Genomic DNA, 20,791 nt, shown 5'->3' on the forward strand with positions numbered 1-20,791 from the left:
TGTATTTTATAAATTCTAAATTTAAATGAATTATTATCTCAATAAGTATGTCCAGTTTAGAATAGGTTTCTAAAATCTAAATTTAATTATCAATATGCAGTGGATGGATGGTAATTATTTAATGATATTTATTTTTAGGGAATATCTATGAAAATATTTTTTTCCTAGTAGTTAAGATGACTAGTTTAGAATGAATTTTTAAAAATTTAAATTTAATTATCAATATGTAGTAGATGGATGTTAGTTATTTAATGATATTTAGGCCGATAGGCCTTTCTTTGAAAGGGACCTTTCGTCGTCCTTTTCTTTCTGACGCTGACATCTGGCCAACGACTAGACGCTGACACCTGGCGAACTCCGTTTTCGTTTTTACTCCGTTTTTGTTTTGTACTCCGTTTTCGTGTTTGTTCAGGAAACGAATACCTAACCTCCCTCGCGAACTCCGTCCTGCATATCGGCTTGCATATCGGCAATTCTTTGACATTCCCCTCTTTGAAGTCAATACTCTTGCAGAGCTTGTATAAGCTGTTCCCTGCTGCAACGTCCTTCCAATCCATGGAATCGTGCCTAAGTTCTTCGACATTTGCTTTTTTCTTCCCCTTTTCCGCGAGCTTCCGGATCTCATCACGGCCAATTTCCCTAATCTTGCTCTCGGAATCTGTCTGAAGAGAATCAAAGTAGCGAAATTCGACATCTGCTTCTGGGCATAGGTGGACGATGCGCCCGCGCCTGCCGGAACAGAAAACACCCGGTTCAACGACAATCCATCCATATTTTGCTCTTCATGTCTTCTCCACGCCCTCTGCAATAATGTCTTTCTGCTTTTCCACTCACTGCTGCACTATGTCTCCAGTTTTTGCTGTCTTATCTGCTTATCTGCGTTCTGGGCTTATTGCTGGTAACTTTCTGCACATTTTTCTCACTCTACATATTCGAAAACCCTTCTGCGTTTGTTTGGTTGATATTTTGTCCGCATCTTTGTGCTCGTCCTCGACCTGAAGCCTGCCACAGCAAATACGTCTCACTGCATCGATATCCGGTATCCAAGGTATGTATTAAAACTGATATTCTTCCCACCTTGCTTTCTGACTTGCACGACAATTGTTCAAGGATACACTTCGTCTTGCTTTTACTTCTTTTCCAGGTTGGAATTCTAAGTGTCTCTGTTCCCGGTTAATGTTTTAATTATTGGCTGTGGGAGCTCTGCATAACTGTTATGGGTTTTTTTGGAGTTTCAAGGCCCTCAACCTACTTTATTGTATGAACATGTATATTTGCCTCTCTCAAGTTCGAGCCTCTCAGCCCTGGTAAACTGCATGAACAATCTGTAGGGTTCCGATACTTCTAAATAATTTATGCTGTTTGATTAACCGTATTTGCCTCATAACATGATTGTCTTAGTGGAGCTTGCCAAATGAATGAGTGTTGTGGGCAAGTATTACACCTACAGATTGTTCACGAATAAAATATGTAACTTTCTCAGTTTTCATGTCCCAGGAAATTGTTTGAGAAGTCAGAGAGAGTACACTTAGATTTAGCTTGAATTTTAGGCTGTAGGTAGTTGGTCTCCATGCCTGAAACTATTATGCTTACATAACCTTAGGCAGTGGATAATTGATCTGTATGCTTGAAATTAGTAAGCTCATCAATTTAGATTTTTCCTATTTGGTTTTATGTCAATATGCCGTTTATAGTACACATTCCTTGTCTAAGGCATGCTTTGCTTCTTTTATGCATCAATGTGAAAATGAAACCATAGAGTATTTTTCAAGCAGATTCTGCTTTCTACAGTTTCTGTCCTATTTTTTTAGAGCAGATAACATTTAAAGTTAGTAAAATATAAGCTCGGTTTTTGAAATCTAGGGATATTGCTGTTTAATTGTCTTCTATATTAAGGGATTTGAATAACTTTTGTACTCCAGTGCCCAATTTCTGTAACGTCAGAGGGAAAATTGTGTCAGGTCTTAGCATATCTTGCATGTGATGTCATTGGTAGTTATTAGCACTTCTGCAGCTATATGCCGGAATTCACACAAATAGATTCAGTTCTGATAATCTGACTACAGAGCACTCTTGTCGGAAGATTCAATGCATTGTATGAGTGGTACTGTGCTAGCTAGCATATTGAGTTACATTCTGGAAATCATTGTGGCTTTGTTTGTTTCCCAGCCTCACAAATGAGAGTGGTGTTAGATTGAAATATTCCGGAAGGCTAGGACATCAAGTCTTGTAAACTGCATGAACAATCTGTAGGGTTCCGATACTTCTAAATAATTTATGCTGTTTGATTAACCGTATTTGCGTCATAACATGATTGTCTTAGTGGAGCTTGCCAAATGAATGAGTGTTGTGGGCAAGTATTACACCTACAGATTGTTCACGAATAAAATATGTAACTTTCTCAGTTTTCATGTCCCAGGAAATTGTTTGAGAAGTCAGAGAGAGTACACTTAGATTTAGCTTGAATTTTAGGCTGTAGGTAGTTGGTCTCCATGCCTGAAACTATTATGCTTACATAACCTTAGGCAGTGGATAATTGATCTGTATGCTTGAAATTAGTAAGCTCATCAATTTAGATTTTATAAAGATTTGAAGCGATTAATATGAGCTTACAATTTTCCGCTGAGGCATGCTTAATAACAAGCTCTTCAGCACAGGGTCTGCTTTAATATTCTCATATGGCAATCTTCCGTGAACAAAACTGCAGAAATATTTGTGTGAAGTGAGTCAAATAGCATAGGCTGTCAAGCTAAAAAAAATCAATGATACTCCGAACAAAGCAAAAAAAACCGAAAAGTTAATAAATGATATTTTCTCTGATTCAGTAGAAACAATAGATAACTTTAAATTAAAAAACAAGAGGGCATAAAATTTGTTAACTACCTGTGGTAATCGTCATAATCAAATTCAAAGCCCACTGCCTGCAAGTCCAACAAGATGGTCAGAAATAATTGAATTCATGAAACTCAAGTCATAGAGGATCTCAATTCAATTGTAACTCGTGGCCATGAGTTTGAGCCTAGGTCCTTGTCTAAGGCATGCTTTGCTTCTTTTATGCATCAATGTGAAAATGAAAGTCATGGATTTAGAAATCGTTACTTACAAAATTTATGCACATCTTGGGGAATTATACTCTCGGTGGCACTGTTCCTGACATGTGCAATGCTGGCACTCACATCCCTTTTTGGGCACCACTTATCTGTCTAAAGGAATGATCCATACCCTATTGCACTATTGCTTTACATGCAGCATTAGCATCCATACCCTAAATTGGGCACCATCTACCTGTCCAAAGGAATGAGCCACACCCATGTTTTTAGGATTCTTCATAGTGTTCCTTATCAGATGGTTATGACTTTTGCACTAAATATATACTGTTTTTTTTTTTTTAATCTTTTGGAGATTAAATAAATCATTTCTTTAGGCCCCTCTTATTTTAGGCCAGTAATTTCATGCTTCAAGAGTTGCAAACTTTATTAAACTAGAAATTTAGTAACAGAGGTCTCAGGTGAAAGAGGTAGTACAAAGAAACTAATGAAATTGATATTTCAGTTTCACAGACCTTCTCCACTAAATAGACGTAGAATTCGTTCATACAAACATTAGAGCCCAGTTCCTTGACTATATGAAATACTAGGCATGAAGTGAAACATTCTTTTACCCTTCAGATTACAGCAAAGAACCTTTAGATGTGATTCTTCAAATGTTTTGGATCAAATCATGTTGCTAGAACACACTCATTGAGTTCTCTATTGTTTCTGATTTCTGCCAGAGCTTTACTGGCATATCTGACTGAAAAGTTTGAACTTTATGAAATGAGTAGTGAGTTTTATTCTGAAATGAACTATATTGTGTATTTGTTGAGTACTTGTTTTGAAGGATAAACCTGTAAAACGAGTGCTTATCTGAAAAATAGAACAGAAGATTTTGACTGCATTTGTGACATATTTGCTGGAGTTCTTTAGTGTTGTGTCATTATAATTCTTCTACCTAGAGTCGTTTATAACTTTGAAGCATTGATCATTGATGAAGCCTTAGACCTTTTGTTTCAGATTTTTTATGCTCGATATGTTGAAGAGCTTAAAATCTTTAGCCGTAGATGACTGTTATCATTATAATCTCAAGCCAAACAATTGAAACTGAGAGTTAAGCTCCACAGGCTGTTAAACCAGCAGCTGTACAGTCAGACAAATCACCAAAATCCTTCTCTGTATGGCCTGCAGCACATATGTGTTGTATGGACCTGTATGGCTGCTTTAAGGCTTGATAATATGATATATGGTTCTGCTGTATGGCCTTCTCACTGACTTCTGGTTCCTCTCCTGCTCGCTAGATCTGTTCCACTGTAAGTTACCTCTTCTATCTTGTTTTATTTATGATTTACTAAAAAACCCCTAAACTGTCAAAACCCTGATCTCATCCTGAGATGTATGACCCAGTTTAAATCTAACTCATTAATGTATTAATTACACTTCATTAGACTCCTTAGGCTATGTCAACTGTAAAACATAATATATTTCACTTTTTTTTAGTGAATTATAAAATAGAATTATTTACCCATTTTCTAAGTGGTCACTTTCGGCATGTCTCAAACCACTCACTGCACATTCACACTGAAATCTGTGCAATAAGTTCCTGTCTGAGCATGCTTCTCAACAAATCATATATGACATATTCACTTGATTGTTTTTCTTGTTTCTTCGACCGCATTTCCCCCTACAAGGCATTGGATCTGATTGAACCAGTTTTATGTTGAAAGTTTATCCTAATCAATTGATAATATGCCATCTTTAGGGCATGAAATATTGTTGTTCTGTGTATACCTTGGAGATCTGAACCGAACAGCAAGGAGATTCCAGGTGCGAGGCACTTTTTCCTGATTATCTGAAGTTCAGCCTCCATAATTTTGGCGAATCTCCTCTTTGATGACAAATATCAACACGCAAGAGAGAGGAAGTGTGATTACAAGACAGTGCACTCTGTTTAAGCCTTTCATTTGACCCTGTTGAAAGCAAGATCCTCAAGGGCAGTTTTCAGTGATAACATCTCCCGGTGGTACCCTAATAAATGCAGTTGCCAATTGTTCCCAAACTTGAATGAACATAAGATATGCCCTCTACATATATTTATTTTATGCTCAATTTCTTTGTTTCTGGGTAAACACAACCTTTTACATGTTGATTTACTGCGCTGCTACACAGGAGCTGTGGAAGTGTAAAAATTAAATACTACTTAAATATATGTCTAAATATTTTTTTGATTTATTTGTACCTTCTAAGAGCTTCATCGATAAGATATATTAAGAAGATTGTGATTGGGTCCATTTTTATGGAATTTGTAATATTAGTTAACATAAATGAAGTTGATTTTATATTACTTGATTTCTAAATGCTTAATTGTTACGGTGACATGTTTATGTTTTATGACTCCTAACTTTCAGAGCGCTGTAAATCAGGATGTTCCGTTGTAGACTAAAACCAAAAAATGTTTATACATCTGTCTCATCTATTAGAAGTTTCAACCTTTATCTACCAAGAGATGTACATTGACATGTTGGTTTGCAGAAGGGCCATGGCCTTCTTCTCAGAATTCTGTTATTCGAGTGTTTTCTTAGTGTTCTCTTCTGTGTTTTTCACTGGCAGGGACAGAGCTGTTCCCAGGTTCAGAAATTGTTCGCCCAGGTTCTCAGTTTCTCAAAATTCTTCTGTTTACCTTGCAGGTGAGTGCTCTCGAGCGCAAATGCCGTGCCTGTGTTTCTTTCTATTCTTCCTGTCCATGGTTTTTGGACCAATTTGGTGATTACATAAGGTTTATTGTCTCGGATGCTTCTTTACCTATTCTCAAATAAACCCAGAATAAACTATAGAATGTATTGATTTAATCTGATTCCTCAAAGCATCAGATGGAAAGTTCTTTTATTTTTGCAATTTGGTTATTTCTATTTTTCTCTCAACCTATGCTGTTGCTTTCATGGTTCTATTCCGAAACATTACGTAGACTTTAAAAAGGACTGTTTAATCAATAAGTGTGAATATGTTAACTGGAAAAATTATGCGGTCGTTAAAACTGTACTTCGTGGGGTGGATAAAGTGTTAAAATCTGTCAAATTCACCTAAGAGTTACCTGTGAGTGTCGGATGCTTTAATTACCATTTATATACGCCACTACTTTCACTGTGATTACGAACCCTGCCCCTACGGTTCACTTCGCACATAGAAGGTCGGACCTTCACTTCTCCCATGGTCCTCAAACTGCACATGGGCTTATCATGTGGATAACTCGCAAAGGCATCATCTGAAAATTGATTCGGGTGCTTTTTTTTATTACCTTCTTTGTTTCGCTTTCATCTGAAATCCATGTGGGCGTTCGAGACTAAGCTTCTAATTGCTTTGAAATTAATCTGGGAATTTGGGTATGGGCAGCCTTGAAATCTAGTGTTTAAGAAAACAACACTCACAGGCCTTTTGATATCTAGGTGATCGAGATTGTCACAGAGATTTTCACCACTTGTTGGGATTGGAATTGTAGTCCCACTAGAACATATGATGATGTCAAGGGAAGAGAACAAGGATGTACAGGCCCCGGACTCGTCTGCCATTGAAACTCCATGCCCTCTTGCAGAACCAGGAGATGGTGGTGGTGATAATAATAACGATGGAGCTGTGGTTGTTTCTGCTTCTCAAGAAGAAGCCAAAATGATCAATAGTAACATCAACAAGGATGGGTGGGAAGCAGCTCGTGCATGGTTGATGACATTGCCCAGGCGGAGGAATGTCATGCACAATGAGATCGAAGATTGGCTTCATAACAACAAGCACAATCTCTCTAGAGAAATCATCACAATGCCGCGTCAACAGCTTTACCGATACTTTGTCAACCAGCACAAGCTCATTCGCAGAGCTGACCAGCCACAGTCGCCCCAACAACAGGTACTCACTTTCATCTTTTTTGTTTTTTTGATAAGTATGCTTTTTCTTAAGTCACTAGGAGATATGAACCCCACTTCATAATACAGGACAATACCCACTTTAACAAGAAGAGTGATTTGAACTTTGTACCTTTACCGACTGATCATGCATTAATACCTTTAATCTCAATCTAATTCTGAATTTTCATTTATATGGGTGTAGTACAGTTCTGAATTTCCATTTATTTGGGTGCGGTGTAATTCTGAATTTTCATTTACTTGGCTTTCACAGGATAGATTTATGCCTTTTCTTTTCCAAAATTTCCAAATAATATCTCTGGTGAAACCCAAAAGATATTTCCCCACATCTGTGGAAGGCATCTCGTGTGCCAAATACAGAGGGGTTTGAGCTAGCTGAATTACCAGCAACTTTGGCCGCAACTGGTTGAGCTAAATGGTAGATTATGTTTTTATCAACAACCGTTTTATTATTTTTTCTTTCAGCAAAACTAAGAACCAAGTCCACCTCAGCTCCTCGAACTGTAGCAGAGCTAACAAAACCACCTTATAGAATGTTTGAGCTAGCTGAATTACCAGCAACTTTGGCCGCAACTGGTTGAGCTAAATGGTAGATTATGTTTTTATCAACAACCGTTTTATTATTTTTTCAAGTCTTTGTGTGGTCATGGAGGTCCTCTTTTTGGTCTTGTGCAACTTAAATCTATTTCAATTTCCAGGTTTCTATATTGGCAAGTTCCTACAGTTTTTTTAAATCTGATTTATTAATTTTTTTTTGGTCTTGTGCAACTTAAATCTATTTCAATTTCCAGGTTTCTATATTGGCAAGTTTTTGCAGTTTTTTTAAATCTGATTTATTAAATTTTTTTTTTGGCAATTTTGAAATTGTGTTCTCATAATTGAGTGATTTAGTCAGATGGGTTAATTTGAGTGGTTGAGTGCTTTAAGCTTCTTAGATTAGATTCCGCATTCATGTCATATCTTCTTCGACTATAATTTTGTATTGTGGTAAAATTGATGAATTGCAGGTACTCCTATCACAGGAAAAAGAAACCTCTTGTTCTATTATGGAGACAACCTTGACACCGAATGCCATTTCTCTATTGCTGAATGGTTGCACCGAGATTCAACCACTACTTCAGATAATCGATGTAGGTTCCGTTACCTCATTGAAAACAACATCCTCGCACTTCCACATTACTCTATCTGATGGAGCACATCAACATAAGACTTTGTTACCATCCGCATATGGCCCACAAGTTGTCTCTGGAGACATCCAAATTGGATCAATAATTCTGCTCAAAAAAGCAGCTTGCACGGTGCTCCAAAACTCCTCGTAAGACCCACCATTTGAAACCACCCTCTTTTACTTTACCCGCCTAGCCGTTTTTTGCAACAAAAAAAGGAAAATGCAATCTTTATTAATTCATTTCTTACTTGTTTACATAAGGTCCATCCGAATCGTCGAGCTTGAAGTTGTGAAGCGCTCAGCAGTGTTGATGAAGGACACATCAACGCTGCAACATGCACAGGCGGGTTCAGCCCAATCTAGCTCTTCGTCAGCTGAAGATCCCTTGCCCTCTTTAGTTACTCCACCACCTACGGCAACAACGACAACAATTCCATTCACAGCACTCAACCCTTATCGAAAGTATTGGTCTATCCAAGGCAGAGCATCTGCAAAGACGTCATTGAAGGCATACAACAATGTGCGAGGCTCAGGAAAAGTTTTCGGATTTGACCTTATCAACCGTGATAAGGAAGAGATCCACCTTTCTGCATTTGCTGAACTGGCCGAATCTCTTTACAATCTAATTCAGGTTGGGCAATTATACATTGTATCAAATGGCACAGTGAGAGAAGCAAATCCAAACTACAACCACCTCAAGAACAAATGGGAGATTTACTTATCTGCTGCTTCCATTATCAATCCATGTCCTACAGATGATCCAACGTTTCCCTACCAAAGCTTTCACTTCAAGAATATTGCTGAAGTAAGAAATGCAACTCCAAATACAAATGTAGATGTCATTGGTGTTGTTACTTCCACATCACCTGCATCAACAATTCGACGAAAAGATGGAAGTGAGACATTAAGGAGAACACTCATACTAAAGGACATGTCCGGTTTTAGCATTGATGTAACATTATGGGGAGACCACTGTGACTATATCGGACAGCATCTTTCTGATTTCTACTCTTTTGACAACCCACCAATTCTTGCAATCAAAGGAGGGCGCGTGTCTGAATTTAATGGCACCACAATAGGGACAATACCAACAAGCACTCTCACATTAAATCCACAGGTTCCAGAAACTCAACAACTACATGCATGGTTCCGTGAAACCGGCTATAGCTCTTCTTCTCCATCTTTGAGTAGAAACTATGGTGTTTCTTCGAAACGTGCCCTGCCACGAAAGACGCTTCATGAAATTGCTTGGATGCAGCCCTCTGATAAAGCGGTCTGGGTTTCAGTTCGAGCAACAATTACTGCTCTTCATATGGATGACTTCTACTTTCTAGCATGTCCACTAGATTTCAATGGCAAACAATGCATGAAGAAGGTTGTGGAGCATTCCAACAATCTTTGGCATTGTACAAAATGTAACGGTGACTTCCCAGAATGCGACTACCGTTACAAACTCAAAATTGAACTACATGACCACACCGGGAATCTACAGAACGTCACAGTTTTCAACGATGCAGGGAACGAGCTCATGGGCATCACGGCTAAAGACTTGTTCCTACTTTCTATCGAACCAACTGATCTACAAGAAATTTGTGGCCGCATTTCAGGGCATCGCTTCCAGCTAACACTTTCCATTAAAACAGATTACTTCAACGGTGTTCAACGCTTGCAACCAATACTGGTCAATTCAGAGGAAATTCAATATGCCTCTGCATGCAAGGAAGCGCTCACTGACATTCAAGCACTGTCCGCTTCAAAACGACCTATTGTTCGCCGCCTGTGAACTTTTTCTTAGGGCTTCATCTACCATGCCTGTCTGTACATATAGAACCATTTCCACACAACTAATTGTCTCATCTTTGTAAATTACACACCCATGTTATTATGATGAAACCTATAGTTTTCATTGCAAATACTCTCTTCCAGTCATTCCAACATATGTATGTTTGCCATTTACTTTTTACGTAATATAAATATCAACATTTGTACAAAGTCACTATGTGTCTCGTTCGTTCTCTACATGCTACACACTGATCCCTTGCTTGCTAAGCTATTCATTTTATCGCTCAAACATGTGAAACAAAAGTTTTTTTAAGTAAAGGGAACAAAATATTTTGATTCTTGTTTCTCTCCTCTCAATGATAGATACTTAAATAACATATGATTTCATAGCATTCCTAATTGCATGTTTTCCCTTCTACCTACTCTACCTATCTTCACCGATGTCGAACTAAGAAACATTTAAAACTATGTTCAAAATATAATGTTCCAAATTCACAATGGATGTGCACCCAATAAAATGAGATACCAAACATGCACTACTTGTTTACGAAAACTAACAACTATTACTTGTACTTGTTTAGATATGCCACCAAACAATCAACTTGCGGACAAAAACAAGCGGCGGCGTATTCTATATGCACAACAAAAGGATCGAATAAATGCACGACGTCGACTACTTTATGAACAGCACAAAAACCCTACTACTTCCTCTACATCCCTTCCCACCTCAACTGCTCTCCCACCTATACAAACCAACCCAGCACACATTCATCATATCGATTATAACCCTCCCCTTAACGAAGAGCATCGTCGCTTTCGAGAAAGGATTGATGGACTTTCTACCTTGCATGTTTGCACAACATGCAAGGAAGCATACCCAGGAATGAAAACAAAGCTCTTCCACAATAGACTCTCTTGTTTTCGCTGTGCATCATCTAAATCTACCAATCGTTTTTCTGAACTGAACAACATGGACCCTGGAGAACAACCCTATGTCCTTCACCAATTAACGCAAGTTGAAGAAATGCTCATTGCACGTGTCAACCCCATTCTACAAGTCACTCATTCCCGTGGTGGTCAATATAAATATAGTGGCCATACAATTAGCTTCCCTCAAGATATTACCAGTATTGCCAAATACTTACCCCGGATGCTCTCTGACTTAGACATCCTCATTGTGAAAAGGCAAAATCCATCTGAAAAGGCTTACGAATTCTACGTTTGCAAATCACGTGTCCTTGCAGCCCTTGAATACAAAATAAAATATGACCCTTACTACCATGATGTTCTTTTGAATTCATCTACAATTTCTACACTTCCAGATCTCCCTACAGACATTTCTTCTCTTCTCCACAGTGTAACCACCTCCTCTTTTGAACCCCATCAAACCACTACTGATTCCACTTATAATCCTGATGATGTCATGCTACCTCCATTAGAAATCCAACCCTCTTCTTTCGTTCCAGTCCTCCCAAATTCATGTACCGAGCGTGACCATATTTCTAACTATTTGCACTCAACCCATTCAAATTCAACAAGCTATATCGATTGGCCTCCAATATCTCCAACCGCTATAAACGAATACAACACCATCGGCCTCCTTGCCATGGCATTCCCCACACTTTTCCCTACAGGCATTGCAATGATCATGCAACCAAGACTTACAAAAGTTGAAATGCATGAATATGCTTTGCACTTGCTTCACTACCATGATAACCGCTTTGGCCAACACCCAAGATTCCGCTACTATCTTTATAACATTCTAATGCGCCACCGTAGCCAAGCAACAGCCAGTGTCTTCGTGAAGAAGTACATTGAGAACAACTTGCCAACAACGGTATCAGAACTACGCCAGTGTCTTCATGAGTCTCCGGATTCAAGATTGCCAGAGCAAATAATGAGGTTTGGGTCAGCTCTACGAGGAACACGGTCTTTCTGGAACAAACGCCGAACTGAGCTGACTGACATGATCACACAAATAGGAAGCCCAACATTCTTCTTCACTCTCAGTGCAGCTGATACTAAATGGCATGACTTGCACGCGATCATGCCCACAAGTGTTCATTCCACTCCAGTCAACCCCTTCCAATGGAAAATCCAAAACATAATTAAAAACCCACATCTAACAGCCCAATATATGCATTGCAGATTTACAATTTTCCTTGAAGAAATCCTTCAAAAAGGCCTCCATGCAACCGACTACTGGTGCAGGTATTATTTAATATCCATATCCCTCTACGTTAATTTTATACGTTGCATATACATGTATTAACTGAATGTACCCTCCATGTTATATTCAGATACGAATGGCAACATAGAGGATCCGCACACATTCATGGCTTCCTTTGGCTACAAAATGCACCAGACATGGACACACTTGATTGGGACAATGCATTGGAAGTTGCTAATGCACATAAATATTTCGACCACTACGTAACTGCTTGGAATCCACGTCCGGCAGAACATCGAACTATTCCGCTTCACCAGTCAACAATTCATAACCCGTGTTTCCTTGACACAGCAGCAATATTCGCATCCAATCAATTTGAAGACTACACAGAGCTTGTCAACTGCGTCCAACGCCATACAAAGTGTCATGAATCTTCCTGTCTTCGTAAGAAAGACAATGTGCTTAGCTGCCGATATGGAGTACCGTGGGAATTGAAGTCCACTTCTTCACTTTTCATTGATGATAAGGGTCATAAAACCTACGTCCCTGCTCGCAATGATGAGAGATTGAATATTCACAACGCCGATCTACTCTCTATTTGGAGAGCAAATGTTGATTGCCAACCAGTCCTTTCTCGCCATGCTGTATTGAAATATATTTCAAAATATGCAACAAAAGCAGAGACACGATCTGAGAGCTACCGTCAAATGCTATCGCGACTATCACAAAGTGCCCTTCCAGAAGCACCTACTAGTGGTGTCATCCGGAAACTCCTTACAGAAACCATTGCAGATAGAGACATTGGTGCACAGGAAATATGCCATATGTTACAAAAGCTACCTCTCTCTCTTTCCAGCCGTACATTCCGTTCTTTGAATGTCAACAGAACTGTTTTCAAACGTGTTTCGCAAGATACCGAAAATCCTGGTTCGGCACCAAACTTTATCGTTGCGTATATGAACAGGCCTGCCTCACTAGAAGCACTGCCCCTCCTTGAAGCTGCTCGCTCGTGGTCATATTCTTCCCAACGGAGAAGCAACCACTGGAAACACCTATTTCCCCCAATGATTGTACATGTCTTGCCCCATTACAATGTCATTCCTTCATCTACTAATCCTTCTTATGCCACCTTCTGTTGGAGTGAATTACTCTTGTATTTCCCCTTCCGAACACTCCCTGATGATATCGGTTCAACTGATGCAGAAATTATTGCACATTGGGAACAAAAAAAGAGTGCATATACACCATGGCATGTCCATCGTGAACCTGAAAACCCACAAAGCCCACCTACTGAAGATCAACCTACCCCACACACCCCCCCTGATTCCATTCAGATGGATGAATGGCAAATCCTCTCTCAACTACACCCAGGTTACAATATTGCAATTGATGACCTCGACATGATTGGCTACCGCGACTTCGATGTCAACCACAATTGGTCACAAAATACTGTCCCTCCCCCATTGCAAGAAACCGCCATCAATTTCATTGAATTCAACCGCTCACCCATTCAAAACCAGCATCAATCATTTTCCAACCTTCTCCATGAGCATACATTATCCCCTACCCAAAGCATAGCTTTCACCGCTGTTTTTTCACACTCCAAAATCCCCACCGAAAATCATCATACAAGGAACATCTGGCACAGGAAAATCCCATTTGATTAAATGCCTTCACCAAGCATTTGTGGAAAACTCGCCAACCAACAAAAACCCTTTATTGTTACTTGCACCAACCGGCGTTGCAGCTTTCAACATAAATGCCCTCACAATTCATGCTGCCCTTCATATCCCTATCCAGACAATGCATCCTCTTGAAGGCCAGCCGCTCCTACACCTGCAAGAGCAGCTCCGTCATGTAGAATACATCCGCATTGACGAAATGAGCTTCATTGGTCCAAAAATGCTTTCTCGCATTGACGATCGTCTAAGAGAGGCATTCCCTCTTCATCGGAATACACCATTTGGTAATCGCTCAATTATCCTTGTCGGAGATTTAGGCCAACTCCCACCTGTAAAAGACATTCCTTTATATGCTGGGACATCGCGTGGCACTGCACTTTGGCGCAGCTTCGACATATTCATAACACTTTCGACCGTTTTCCGTCAACAAGGAGCTAGCTTGTCCCAGGTTGCTTTTCGACAAATACTTGCAAATCTTAGGAATGGAATATCTACACTTGAAGATTGGCAACATCTAATGTCAAGAACAAGTTCCTCTCTTACACCAGAGGAGAAATGCACATTCAGCGAGTCCATGCACCTATTCGCAACAAACAACGCAGTTGTCTTGCATAATAAGAAAAAGCTCAAACAATTGAACATCCCAGTAGCACTTTGCTCTGCGGAACAACAAACACAGAAAAATCCTACTACAACAGAAGATGAGCACCTCCCTGCCAAGGTGCTCTTATGCAATGAACAAAAAGTTATGCTCACCAGCAACTTATGGGTACATGCAGGCCTTGTCAATGGCGCGCTTGGGAAGGTCGTCTCAATATTTTATTCAACTGACTCAAAGCCCCCAGCATTACCATCCTTTGTGGTTGTTGACTTTCAACAATACAGAGGAACACCGTGGGACATTTCACACCCAACATATGTACCCATTCCTCCCATCACAAGGGGTGCACGCCGTCAGATACCACTTCAAATGGCATGGGCTTTAACAATACACAAGTCACAAGGAATGACATTAGACAAAGCAACAGTGGACATCGGGACCAGAGAACGCCAAGGGCTAACATTCACTGCAATTTCAAGAGTGCGGTCACTATCGGACATACACATCAATCCAGCATTCCCATTCTCCCGCATTGCACACATGCACAAGAATCCATATCTTAAGCGTAGACAGCAAGAGGAATCATTCCTTGCATCAAAATCTATGCAGTATAATACACTTTAGCCAATCATACAGCCTGCCTTCCAGATTTACCCACATGGTAAACACCAGTCACTACATACAAAAGTTTCACATAGATTCCTTGCTATCACATTTAATTTCATACGATTTTATATTCATTTGGAATCGTTTAATTTATTTCGCATTTTCAAACAAAATCGTCAAACATATTCATTGCCATTTACAGTGTTCCCTTTTCTGATGCCAACAGGTATGAATACATGCTATTTACGACAATTGTACGAGTGTTGCGAAGAAATCCAGCAACAAGAGCTTACATTACAGGATATGCAGACAAGGATCCTGCCACAACCATCCATGCCACTATACCGTTTGCGCCCAGCAATTACGCTGTTAAAGAATATAAGGAAACTACTTAAGATTACAATTCACATCCATGAAAGGGATGCACACAGGCAGATGCGACATCAACTGCAGGAACAACTCGCACAACATGGCAGCACAATAAACACTAACTGGTGTTGCCGATGCCATGGCCCATCATGCATATATGATTAGCGGCTCATTCTCAATGACATCTCTACATAATGTTGTTATTGTACATATGCTTACAAGCCAACAAAACTTTCATTGTATATATCTTCACTTATATATGGCATGTTTAGTTATATCTTAATAGAACTCTTCTCTGTTGTATGAACAAAGAGTATTCAAGTACGTGGTCCACTGCGCTTTGTTTTGGGTTTTATGATTCAAACAACAACTTTTTGTATAAAGAAACATGTTCTGACTTTAGATAGGTCGCTTCGGTTTTATGATTCAACCAACAACTTTTTGTATAAAGAAACACGTTTCTGACTTTAGAAAGGTCGCTGTTTACATCAACCTATTAGGGAAATTTTCATTTAGCGCTGAATCTCTCAGTATCTGGATTTCAGCAGTACCTTTCTTAATTGTTAAATTTCCCAGTATCGAATACATATATGCATTTTGGTATTTTATGGCTAAACACTTGGTTTGAAACAGTCCACTCAATGAATCCTTTTAATTCCTGTTACAGGGTCCTTTTTTTATAGTTTTGCGGAATGAAATGTAATAGTAAACAAATTCATTGATAACAGTGAGAGTATTGGTTAGTCTTGAAATCGACACTTGCTTTTCTGTAAAGTTAACATGGATCACAGTAAAAGGATGTGCTGAAAAGAGTGTACTGGACACCATAGCTTGTTTAACAATTCATTGAGATATTGTTCTGCTGATGCACCAAGAGAAGTGAGGTGCTTCACACCCTGAGTGGTGGGAGATATTTAGCACTTTATTAATGGTGGGTGTGCTTGTAAGTTGTAACGCTAAAAGTTCAAAAAACAACCAGCTTCCTATTTCTCTAAATTATAATAGATGTAGAACCAAATTGAAAAAAGTGCTGACATAATTAAACTTTAGTAAATAAACTAGCATAGATACATCAGCCTTAGTTCTTGTAAGTGTGTAAGAGTTGAAAAAATGTGGAGGTTTATGTCCTGAGATTTAATCCTTTGTGATGCTTAGTAGATCGGGGTTTCTGTTGCCTGAGACTCTTAATACTGCCCACGTACCAGTACCAGAAACTTGTGGAACTTTTGAAGCTTCTTGGAAATGTCCAAGTTTCCATGAGGGGCCTGGGACTTATAGGAAGCCTGAAAGACTTTAATCTAAGAAAAATGAGGAAAATTCAACCTTTAATTCATTTCTAAGCCTACCTACAACTTAGCTTATCATTCTCACTTGCTTGCAAGATAATGTGTTTTACACACAAACACATGCATGCCCCACACACCCATTTTGAGGGGGTTGTGTTTCCAGCCTTTCTCGTGTCTGAAACCAGCACATGTTTCATGCAACTTAGGTCTGGGGTTATGATGGATATTTCCTAGCTGCATTAACATCTTAACTAAGAATGACAAAATATAATGCATATGGATATTTCCTAGCTGTCATTAACATGTCAACCAAGAATGACAAAATATAATGCTTTTTAAAAGCACGCTGAATATATGCTTTGAAAGTCAGTACATATGATGGTGGCCATATTCAAGAGCCTCAAGCTTATGTTATGGATATGGATCCACCAAATTCTTGAAAAACTGGGATCCAGAAATGGCAATTACAAAAAATTATAAGAATATTTTTATAATAAACAAAAAATAGGACTATTGCGAATAACCATAACCAAAAAAAGAGTTCTCAAGCATATTACAATTAGCCATCCATGTTCTATAACTGATAATTTGATAAGTTATAACCATCATTGATTATTGATAGTTTTGAAGACAATTTTAGCATGAGCATGTGGCAGGTCATAACAGTGTTTTTTGTGAGCCACATTCACATGTTGATATATCATCGGTGAATAAAGTATTTTTCTTTATAATGAACTACCATCATTGATTATTGATAGTTTTGAAGACAATTTTAGCATTTGTGAGCCACATTCACATGTTGATATATCATCGGTGAATAAAGTATTTTTCTTTATAATGAACTATTTCTTTTATTCTGGGCTCTTCAAGGTTTGTTCAGTTGACATTCTTTACTGTAGATTACAGCTGCACTAACTCATGTGTTGTACACCTTTGTTTCACCTAAAAAGTGAGTGGATCACCAAGGTTGCATCATCCAAACGAATGCAGTATGATGAAGCCCCTACTTCAATTAGTGTTCTCAGGAGTGGTTTATTTATGTGCGTACTCAGTACTTATATTTATTATTTTTTTTTCCTACTTTTAATGTAGCTAAGTGAAATATGAAAATACAAGTGCAAGGGATGTCTTGGGTTAATGCGTGTTTTTAATACAAATCATACTGTAAATTGCTTATACCGATGGCTGAACAGATTTTAATTCAAAAGTGAGCAGCAGATTAAGTGCACATAAGGTCTATCTTACTCTGATACTGCACACAATTTTCCGCAGTTTATCAATTATCCTAATCTATAACATTTAGCAATTTGGTTCAAGATCAGATAGTTTTGCTGCGTCCACAAACTCTTTAACAAGATAAGATAGTTTTGATATTGCATTTTAAATTATTCATTTGTCCTGTAACATCTTTTTCCACATATGAAAACAGAGTAACATCATTTAACCAGAGGTACTATCTGTAAGAGATAGGGTGACCATCATTAAAATAGCGTCGTTGATACACTTTTTTTCACATCATTTAAAGTAGAGCTAATATTTGTAACAAATAGTAGGAGAGCAGAGTTACACTATGAGCATTTAAGCATTTATCGCCCTTCATTCACGTTTTTTCTTCACATTATGAAAGCTGAGTAACATGATTAAACCAGAGTTACTATTGGTATGGTCTCTTTAACATGATAAGGTTTTCCAGCTTATGTTTGCAGAAGTTAAAATGATGACACAAAGATTTTCAAAGTTGTTGCTGGTTGAAGACATGTCAGGTGGTGGTAAAGGAGTATGTACAGCCCTGGCAATATCTAATGCTTTTACACACCTCTCAGGTATAACATTTTTAATTCTGTTCTGGAATCACACAGGATTTTATGCAAGTCTTAAGCAAAATTTTTTACTTAATCTTAAGACATAAATTTTCACTTAATTTCAAGATACTAACTCCTAACATGCGGATCTCTTGTGGCAGCTACTATTTTTGGAACCTCTGGTGCAGGAGAAGAAATCAATGTGGCGAACAGATGGAGTGGCTATTATCCGTTAGTGATTACATTGTTGAACTCATCCCAGCTTTCCAGAACTTTGAGCTTCATAACTCTACTATTTACATATTTTTTACTTGCACATAAATGGTGTCATGGTATTCAAACTTCAAAATTTAACCTAGGCAATTCTCTACAGAGAATGCACTTGTTTCTTACGAACAAGTAGAAATTGTTTTTGTTCTTGTTTCAGGTTATGGTAAGCAATTCTCTACAGATAATGTACTCGTTTCTTACGAACAAGTAGATATTGGTCTTGTTTCACGGTTAGTAAAGGGTTATTGCTGCATTTCTTTTCCTTTAAAGGTGGTTGTGTCCCTTAAGTCACTATACAAGGACAGTCTGATGCCCACATGTAGTTAATACAGAATGTATTTTGAAAACTACGCTTTAGCTTTGTAGTGCTTGAATCATCATTTCATGTTGGTTTTCATCTTTTGTTTCTCTTCTGTGGGAAATTTTGTACAGGAGTCTCAAATTTTGTACTCAGAATTATCACAAGAAAGCCCCTGCTGGGTTTGTAAGGAAAGAGAGCTTCAACACCAGTTCTGTCTCCAACCGCCAAGATGATCTATTCTCTTGTAATCTATTGGCCCCCAAAGCTCCTCATAGATGAGAATATTTGCAGGATGTTCATATTGTTGTAAGTTTGTAGTAGTTGTGGAATGCCTGACTCTTGTGCTGCTTCTCATCTTCAACAACAAGAGTTTCTGTGGTGAATAAGCAGAATCCATGTCCTGCCTTGTGAGGCAGCTCTCCACTGTGATAGCTTTTTTTGTAATGTCTCTGATAAAAACTTTAGACTTCTATTTCATTCTGTAATATGATGGGATTCACTCTACAAGATTAGGGGATCCACTCTACAGAGTCCATGTCATACCTTCTGAATCAGCTCTCCACTTATGTTAATTTTCTCTGTAATGACCCTAATAAATCCTATATAATGAGATTTCGTTTTTTAATATGATGGGATTTCACTCTACAAGATTCGTTTCAGTTTTAGTCGTCTACTTGGAATATTCTTATCAAATTTACGTCGTGAAAGAATGTTTGTTTGTTATAAACTTAACTTAGATCCACTAATATTTACTATAGAGAAATTCAACAACTCTAATTTAATAATCCTATCGGCCTCTCTTTGTACCTTTTGGGACAATTGCTAGTTATCTTTTTTGGAATATTTATGAAAATAATTTTTTTGCAATGGTTGAGATAAAAGGTTGAGATTTATTTCAAAAGTAGTTATGCCATTATTTATTTTCTATTTAGTTTTAAAAATATTATAAAATAAAAAATATATATAGAATATTTTTCTATGTGAAATGAGTTATGATTTTTTTAGCTTGTGGTAATGGTAGGTCATAACATTGGCCTATAATATTGTAACAAAACCTATATATAAGTTAAAAATATCTATAATAAAATGGGGCGAATCTCCATACTAAAAAATGATGTTACATGTACATGTTTTTAATGTTTTTATTTATATATGAATTCATTTGATAATTAATAACAATAATTTAAAATAAAATTATAATTTAATTAATTTTTATGATTTTTTTTTACAATCTTGACAGTGTGAGACGCATTATGAGGTAAATGTTTTGATTTGTCATGAATTTATTATCCATTTTCCATAAATTTGAAAACTTGTTATAATAATTTTATATTTAATCCTTTTGGTAAGTGAAACTTTAAATTCTAAATATGATAGATGAAAAAACAATAAACGTGAATGAAGAAATAGATATTTTAGTTATAAGTAAGTCTTATTGCAGTTGATATTTATACAATGTTATATGTTTTTTTAATTAAAAAAAGTTAATATATTAAACTAAATTTATATAAATTATTAAAACTCATAATATTGAAAAGGGTAAAATTACATATTTAAAATTAATTAAACAAGTAAATTGTTTATCAAAAAATGAGTATATGCATACTACTTAAGGAATTAAGTATAAATATAAACTATATAATAAAAGAGAGACATTGAAAAAATCTAAATTTATGGAGGATGTTTGGACTTTAATCATTAAAACTAATGTGTCAAATAACTTAAAAAAAAAAAATTATTGTTTATTTGCGTAGTTAATGTCTCAAGATCAAACCTGACCCAACCATCTAAGAGTAGCATCTAAATTT

The 20,791-nt window shown here is 37.6% G+C and overlaps 1 protein-coding gene across 8 annotated transcripts; it reads left to right on the top strand.

Moving 5' to 3' along the window:
• The first annotated feature begins 728 nt into the window (after nt 1-728).
• LOC149235537 (replication protein A 70 kDa DNA-binding subunit A-like) lies at nt 729-19,606 on the top strand. Of its 8 annotated transcripts, XM_089372134.1 has the most exons (5): nt 5,730-6,929; nt 18,304-18,433; nt 18,574-18,643; nt 18,840-18,912; nt 19,115-19,606. In XM_089372134.1, exons 1-4 carry the CDS (start codon nt 6,543-6,545, stop codon nt 18,847-18,849), a joined length of 597 nt encoding a protein of 198 aa, XP_089228260.1. In that variant the 5' UTR covers nt 5,730-6,542; the 3' UTR covers nt 18,850-18,912; nt 19,115-19,606. The 8 variants fall into 8 exon arrangements, 6 of the variants coding, with proteins under 6 accessions (XP_089228262.1, XP_089228260.1, XP_089228259.1 ...); XM_089372136.1 differs by lacking the exons at nt 5,730-6,929; nt 18,304-18,433; nt 18,574-18,643; nt 18,840-18,912; nt 19,115-19,606 and adding exons at nt 730-898; nt 1,002-1,048; nt 5,643-5,719; nt 15,182-15,618; XR_016246172.1 differs by lacking the exons at nt 5,730-6,929; nt 18,574-18,643; nt 18,840-18,912; nt 19,115-19,606 and adding exons at nt 732-1,048; nt 5,643-5,719 and having other exon boundaries at nt 18,304-18,436.
• Nucleotides 19,607-20,791: the final 1,185 nt, after the last annotated feature.

The sequence above is a fragment of the Pinus tabuliformis genome, chromosome 8, assembly GCF_031772625.1.
Source record: "Pinus tabuliformis cultivar Carrire ecotype Pingquan chromosome 8, CPIR1, whole genome shotgun sequence".
Classification (NCBI taxonomy): domain Eukaryota; kingdom Viridiplantae; phylum Streptophyta; class Pinopsida; order Pinales; family Pinaceae; genus Pinus; species Pinus tabuliformis.